Source organism: Egretta garzetta, unplaced genomic scaffold, assembly GCF_000687185.1.
Source record: "Egretta garzetta isolate BGI_Z169 unplaced genomic scaffold, ASM68718v1 scaffold193, whole genome shotgun sequence".
Lineage (NCBI taxonomy): Eukaryota > Metazoa > Chordata > Aves > Pelecaniformes > Ardeidae > Egretta > Egretta garzetta.
This window is the reverse complement of record NW_009259117.1, coordinates 93,523-101,680: the sequence shown is the minus strand read 5'-3', so window position 1 is coordinate 101,680 and position 8,158 is coordinate 93,523. Positions and strand designations below refer to the sequence as shown.

At 39.8% G+C, this 8,158-nt stretch overlaps 1 protein-coding gene across 1 annotated transcript in view; it reads left to right on the top strand.

The window, feature by feature from the left end:
• LOC118451959 overlaps positions 1–2,385 on the top strand; it is an 8,750-nt gene extending 6,365 nt beyond the window's left edge. Inside the window, exon 5 of the mRNA XM_035891122.1 lies at positions 1,799–2,385. Within this exon, the coding sequence (XP_035747015.1) occupies positions 1,799–1,981 (183 nt within the window). The 3' untranslated portion in view covers positions 1,982–2,385. The remainder of the gene's footprint in view (positions 1–1,798) is intronic.
• Positions 2,386–8,158: the final 5,773 nt, after the last annotated feature.

The following is an 8,158-nucleotide window of genomic DNA, read 5'->3' as shown; positions in this document are numbered from 1 at the left end:
TAGTGGTATCATTTTAAATGTTAAAGCATAATTGGATCTTACAAATCATTCAAGAGATCCGGTAGATTAGTAAAGCCAGTAGATACGATGTGCATGGACACTATATTTCAAACACATTAAGCCAATAGTGATGAGCAAATATGGTGTCTCTGGAGCTGCACTCATTGCCTTTCAATTGTGTTGCAGGAAATGGTTGGTATCATTTATTTTTTTGTGCAGAAGTGTCTAAAAAGTTCACACTAGTTCTTTACGTTGCTTACACTTTTTTTTTTTAAGCTTGAAAATTCGCTGTACATTCTGGGTAGGCTTGGGCACCATTTCTAGAACAGCAAACATTGAAGGTTCTGTACGCCTCTGCAAGGCTATTTACAGTCTCCAATTTACATCATGGTTTTTTCCAATTCTTGGGCTTGCGAAGGCAATCTTGTATCATGGAACTTGAATCAAGGCATGGGTTTTATTCTCACCCGTATCGTATGTCATAACAATGCTGAGCAATTAGGTCAGATGACAACACATAGCTCCAAGTACCAAAGATAGCTTAACCTGAAAGTGAACATCCCCATGGCAAAGCTGGCCACTGTAGGTGTGCTTTTACTATATAGCACACGTCTCTCCCTCTCTGGAGATCCATCCCATATCTCCTGAGATGAGGTGCTCAGGGAGTGTTTCCCAGGCAGTTCTGCCAGCTGCAGGGGAATCTGGCCCTTGAGGGAATTCTTGGAGCAGTTGATGATTTTTTCATTGCTAAGCTCTGCAGGTTCCAGCCCAAATCTAAGCACTGCTGTAGCATTAATGCAAACTTCCAGCTCATGGAACCACACAAAAAGAACACTCCTGAGGGGCTCTGGTTGTGCAGAAAAGTATAAGAGCATGATCCAGATTAGCTGGCCATGTCTACCGTGCCTCCTGTTTGACATTCAGTCAGCAGGTACCTCTGTCTGTTCATCATTCATTAAAACAAAAATAGTAAACCCCCATAGTAAAGCATAAGTGTGAAGACAAAAAGCTACCACTTCATGACTTCCACCTTTTTATTATTTTATGCCATGTCAGCTTGAGAATTTGATTTCATATGTCTGTGAGCACACGTCTTTGTGCACATTTCAGGGAGATCTTTAATTCTCCTAAAGGACTTACCTGAAGATCCCAAATCCTACACGTGCTTAGGAAATTAAAACAGGATGATTTTTGCACAGTCCAGAATAACACCTGAATACTGCAGCAGCGTGCTAAGTCTTTTTTTTTGTCCATCCAGAAGGAACAGTGTGATAACGTTTTTTGGAAATATTGGAGTTAAATGATTAAGGGGATAAAAAAGCTTTGCCATTTCAGGTTTCATAGAACCTGGTTTACACTGGAACTTGACATCTTTGGTATTCTAAATAAGTACTTTGTGCCTGGTACCTAATTAACTAAGAGAATTGAATCCAAACATAGACTTTATCTTTCAGTGTTAATACTGATTTTCTCTTTCCCACTGAAGTTATAATTCCACGCCCCATAGAATCATAGAATGTTTTGGGCTGGAAGGGACCCCTAGAGGTCATCTAGTCCAACCCCCCTGCAGGAGCAGGGACACCGCTAACTAGATCAGGTTGCTCAGAGCCCCGTCCAACCTGGGCTTGAATGTTTCCAGGGATGGGGCCTCCACTACCTCTCTGGGCAACTTGTCAATGATGATGTTTCTCTCTGTTCCCTTGGGCTGTGCTAGGTGCTGTGTCTTGGGTAGAAGCTCATTTTAAGTAGTCTTTATGGGTAAAAGTTATTTTGACTGGAGTTTTCTTTTCTTTTTAAGGCTGTGTCTACAATTTATGAATCACTTGATTCTTTTTTTTGCAATGAATCAAGAGGAAAAGATGACAAATCCACTGCGACTATTATATCCAATGCAGCAGATGAACAAATCCCACAAACTAGGGCAGCTGAAAAGTCTAGAATGAGACAAGAATCTGCCATCTACTTTCAAGTTCAGAACTAAAAGGACAATGTCATAAACAAAATATGTCTAAATAGCTATGAAATTGAAACAATATGGTAATTTGCTGCTGAAGGATGGATTATGCAGGTACCCTGTCAGAAACGTGTCAGCAGGACGATATACAAGAAAAAGGGTTGGTTCCAAGCAGTCTCTGAATGTCTTGTCATTAACAAAACACTGTAAGGAGTCCGAATTTGAAGGGTACGTCATTTTAGAAGACTGTCTTCAACTCTACCCCCTGCATCCAGAAATAATAAAGGATGTATTATCATACTTTGAAAAATCTTCTGGACTGAACAACATTCTCCAACAAAAGCATTTCTTCAGGCAGACCCTGTATAAATAGCAAAAGGTAGAGAAAAATGCACACAATGGTAATCACTTCACCAAATAGACAGTACTACACATAGGATGGAGTCTGATCTCTGAAGCTATCGTCAGTGCTGACCACATCACAGCCAGAGTGGTATGCCAGAAAGGATTATATTCCTGTGAAAAGGGACTGTAAGTATTAATTCATTCACAAAGTAGGAAAAGTCTTCCAGAGAAGGTGGTCTTCCATGCACAATGAAATACTAGGTTTAAATGAAGCCATATATGTATTATTATTGTGTATAATTATTGTCTAACTGGTGGAGGAGGGGTGCTTTGAGGAAATGTGTGTGTTAACACTTGTTCCACTTTTGCCATCTCTAAAATTAAAAAAAAAAAAAAACCAACCAAAAAAAACATGAAGAAAAATCAAAACTGGAAATGTAAGTGAAACTTGGCTTCTGAGCTCTGAACAGAGGTGAAGAGTATTGACAGCAGAGCTAATGGCAGTTGTCCAAGGACTGCTGAATACTAAGGGCAGATATCCAAAATGTGAATATATTTATGTACCAGGGTTATTTCATCTTCTGTTAAGGTTTTTTCAGGGCTTAGCTGGAGGTTAGATCATCTTGCCAGCAAAGCAGGGAGAAATGACTTTACTGCTCAAGAGGCTTGTTACAGCTTGTGCCTGGGCAGTGCAATGGACACAGGCTGGCTTTCCCAGAGCCATCAAAAACAAGTATGTGACAAAGCTACTTCGCATGTTCTTGTAGCTCAGCTGTGGCTCACTGTTTGATGTGGATCCTCTTTCCTGGGCTGTTCTGAACCTGCCCTGCGTGCCCTTCTGCAGTGAGCATACTGCTGTCCGAAATACGCTGTCATCTCTGCGCTGTGAATGTAACCTGTACAAGAGAAACTATTTGTTATAGTCCATCTCATGATATTTATGTATAAATTGAATAAAGCAAGAGGATTTCCTTTTCTTCCTTTTGAAGTTCAGTCACTTCAGAATCTTGATGGGTTTTGTCCTGAAACGCATTATTACAGATTTGTTTCCTGCATGATGAAACACTGTCATGTGCCATATTCCTTTGAGGATCACAGACGAGACTCTGCATTTCCACAAACCTGGTAATTTTGTCCCCTGCCTAAGAAAGTCATAATCGGTAAAAGGGGTGATGACCTTCAGCCCAGGTCCCTGATTGAGGAAGCTCTTAGTTATGCACCAGCGCTGTGAGCACGGTAAATTTGGGTCTTTCCATATGTTACTGGTCATTTCTCTATTCAAGCACAATGAGGAGATGTAGAGTATTCGGGGAACTGTCAAAGGAAAACCACTAAATGGAGAAATTGCCACCAAGCCACAGTTTAGTAGTCTCCAAATCATACTTTCATTCCAATGCTATTAACAAATCATTGATAAAATGCGGTTCCTACCAGCAAAGAATGCTGCCATATTGGCAGCTGCTCATATTTTATATGCTAACATGGTTATTTCCAACATCTGGCAATTGAAGACTACACTCAATTTATCATGATTGATTTTTATCTATGGCTGACAGTGGCTATGAGCCAGCAGAGAATTTTCAGAGCTCCCGCTGGTTGGGCTACTCTGTCAATAAGAGTTTGACACCTATGTGTCATGTATATCATCTCTGCTTCTGTACCACTCAGAAAGCAGCAAACCTTGGTGAGGATTGTCCAAGGCAGGTAGACTTGTGCTTTTTCTTCATGTTTATTTTGATATCTTTAAAGCAAAAAGAAGAGTTCTGTAATTAACCTGAGCACGCATTCTAGTGTCTGGTATGATCTCAATTTTAACTGTCCATTTAACTGTTCGGTATATAATGAAGCCCATCTGCCTAATAACAGAACTTGAAGAGAATCCTGGGCCTTTGCTTCTTGCCAGTTTTGGTGGTTATTCCTTCTTGAACAGGCTGCTGCAAAGTGATGGTGGCATTCTGGTTTACTTTGAGGTTCCAAGTCCTGAGTTAAGCACAGGCTAAAACACCAATTTAAGAGCGAGGCTGGCACAATGTCTTCTAAAGCTTTGTATGTGTTCTGCCGTGCTTTTAACATCAATATGCTCGGCTTAGTCATAGTCCTACAAGTGCGGCTTCCTCTCTGTTTCTGTCACACTCATGACCCTGGTTTGGAGAGCTGGTATAGTCAACTTGAGATTACGGCCCTGAACGCCCTCCCTTCCTGTTCCATTGCACAATGATCCAAGGAGTTGCAGCTTAATTAATCTACCTAGCACTTAGGCAGCTCGTCTTAGCACTGGGGTACAGATTATTTTGGTTTGACTTGAACCAAGCCTTGGGTTGGGTTTCTTTCCTCTTGTAGTATCTGTGGAACAAGAATATGGAGCAGGTATTCCTGGCTCCGTTATGTCAAGGACCCTTGGTAGCAGGCAGGATGATGAGGTGCCTCAACCAATGTATTGGCAAAATAGTCATAAGGGTTCAAAATAATAACAAGGAATCGGGTCTGTCATGTACACCTGCTCTGAAAAGCTCTGTGTTTTGTTACCTCCTGATGTGTTTGTCTTGTCCTAAAGCTGAACGACAGGCTCCACGAGCCAGGAATGCTGCATTTTAATGTTGCCTGGCATAACAGGATTGCAGCTCACGGCTGGGGCTTCTGAAACTGCTGTGGAAAAAAATTATGAAAGGAAGTAATAGGTGTTACTCCCTTATTTACTTTATAGCTTTTCATTCTGCAAAGAGGAAAACCAAGATAAGCATCTGTAATGAAGACAGCAGAAAAAGGGTCAGGTGTTACGGTGATAAGCACCCCAAAAACACCAGTGAGTTAACTGGGTTTGCATTTCTTTTTAAATACAGACTAAGCTTAACCTAAAGTCTCTAGATCTAATCTAAACAGGGACTGCTATCAAGCAAGAAAGGAAATGGAAAAGTAGCTACCATTTAATTCAAAGTCTGTGGGGAAAAAAATAGCTGATTGCCTCTGAGTAGAAAAAATAACAACTACTTTTTTGTCCTCAGATCTATGGTGTGGTGGGCCTGGGCATTGAGCATGAGGACCTCAGACAGGTGCAGGCCATTTCTGAGACACCATAACCAGTAACCATCATACAAATGGCTACTCTGTTAAATACATCCAATAGATAGTCCATCTAGATAGATTGAAACACATTTAAAAGACAATTTTTGACCCAAATAATGCAAGTCCTGTATTTACATCCATGACCATGTTTCCTCAACACGCTGAAGCACCCTCTGGCTTTAGGTAAGAGTCTGTTTGTGGTTGGGATCTCCCCTCCAAATCAAGGACTCTCCCAGTTCTGTGCAGGTCCTTTTTTTTATTTCCCTGTTTGTTCAATGTCTTCTCTTTTTCTGATAAGCAAAACCTGAAGTTAAATTGTCTGTTACAGAGTCATTCTCTGGTTCCCATTTCCCACCCCACCTTTCGGTATTTCTGAGCCCGTATGCTCATTTGCTGCCCCATTAACAATAAGAGAATGATGTCAGTGTTTGCCTTCTGAAATAGCCATATGTCTTCTTATCAGTTGTGCTACGCCCCGGGACTACTTTCTGGGAACTAAAAGCAGCCAGCTCTGTGAAATGTGCCTTCTAAATCTTCCTGACAATGTGTATGGACAATGTATATGGATATCATCTCACTTTGCTCATAGTTCTATGGTAGAAGGTCAGCCTTTCTCATTTCTTTAATGTATGCATAAATTAATATTTTAAAATGCAAAAAATATTTTTAGGGGGGATGCAAATGTTTTTTCTTCATGTGTTTTCTGCACGGACACTCTACACAAGTCAGTTTTCTCTTAGGGATTCCTTCCCTCTGAGAAAATGTTTTTGTATAGTAAAGGAAAGAGTATTGCTTAGTTCATGAGAGCTTAACATGGCCAAAATATTCCTCTTAGCATACAAAAGTCTTTTGAAAGCTTTCCTGGAATTGGCTCAGTCGTTCTTGCATTTCTTTACCTCTCTCTACCACATAGAAACTTCCTCTTAAAGTTTCACTTGGTCTGTTTTAAAGTGCAAAACAACCATCCTTTCTCACAGCTCATTTCCTTTTATTTTTTTTCTCCTTTTTCTCTCCCTCTATTTCTCTCCCTCTTTTTCTCTCCCTCTTTTTCTCTCCCTCTTTTTCTCTCCCTCTTTTTCTTTTCTTTCTTCTTTGTCTTCTTTTCCTATTCTTTCTGGTCATGCCATAGAACAACTTCCTACTATGCTCACCACAGCTCAGCATGATGGGCTTATACCTGAGTAGGATTTTATAAGTGTTAAGGTAGAGCAAATGACAGCTGGACTGCTTGTGTGAGACTGGCTGAGGAATCATGGTGCTTAGAAACCATGTCCACAGCACTTGAGTGGACAATATTCAGTTACCTTAGGGTGTGACCTCTCTTTCTGTCATTGCAGTAAATAAATAAAAAAAAATTAGTCTTGGAAGGCTTAATACCATAAACCTTAAAACTGAAATATAAAAAAATCCTGTAAAGAATAGCATCCAGGATATTATTCAGTCAAGGATTGAAAACTAGGCAGGTGTATTTACACTGCAAATATTAATTTGTTGGCTGTAATATATTCATTGATTTTACAGTCCAGTATGGCTATGCCTAGTGCACTAGAATCAATATGTGATGATGCAAGTATGTTTCCCACGGTACAGCTTTGCCTGACCACCGTGTTATTACTCCAACTCTCAACTCAGAAAGTCACACAGCCCGTTAGCTGACCTTGGTCCTTCCCCATTTTACCTGCCTTTAAACTTCACTTAAACAGTATGTAAGCTTATTACCTGCATTTGTGAAATACGTTTTAAGGATATTTGTAGAAGTAAATTATAATAAAAATAATAAAAGCCTATACATATATAATTAACAGGACCTATACAGTGTGTCACTAAACATCCCACTGTGCTTGTATGAACTCCTCTTCTGCCTATGCCTCATCAGTACCTGTTCAGTCTGATCTTGCTGTATTTTGCAAAACAATGTAGTAATTGCATCGTTTAATCACTAGACGTAAATAAATTTACCATGTATTGCAGAAATGGAATGACCTTTAAAAACTGTTAACCAGACCTAGAGCAAGTTTTCAGAAGCAGTGCAAAGGAAAACCTTGCTCTTTAGTAAATAAAGTGTGTTGATACTCTAAGTTCCACAAAAGATCTAGGACACTGGAAAATTGGAGGGGTTTGATAGCTTTAGGTCACTGTGGAACATGCAATACTTGTTTATGGCTCAGCTGTTAGCCTCTTGCTAAGAGAAAAATTTAGTGGTTTTCGTACTGCTGCCAAGATACAACTTAAGAAAACAAGCGAATTCATAATTTCAGGTTGTGTTTTCTTCCTCCTGTGCTGTTTCTATTCAGATACATAACAGCTGCGTGGAAATTGTCAAAAAGTCTTTCTCATGTAACTTCCTGCACCTTTTGGAAAAAGCTTTAAGGGACGATAAGCTCTAATAGAAGTTTAACATTTCAGCTATCCCATTTCAGCTATTCAGCTAGCACTGACACAAATGGCTCTTCAGAGTAGAGCTGATAAATGCATTTATTCAGACTTTTCCAAAACAGATGCTACTGCAAAGAGCATAGGATAAAATTTATTCTGTAAGAGAAAATCAGCACAAGGTCACATAAATCTCATGTAAGTCTGAGCATCTGCCTAAATGCCATAATATTTGAGTGTATCTGAATGGGTTTTAAAAATTGTTTGTGTGACAGTCCACATTCGTATCACATAAATAATTAAACTTTTGGGCTAAGATAGGAACACCAAGATCTAATTCTGTACAAACCCTCAGTAAATGCTTATCCAAGCTGTTGCCTATACCACTCTTTGAAGAAACCTGGAAGAAGCAAATAATGGATA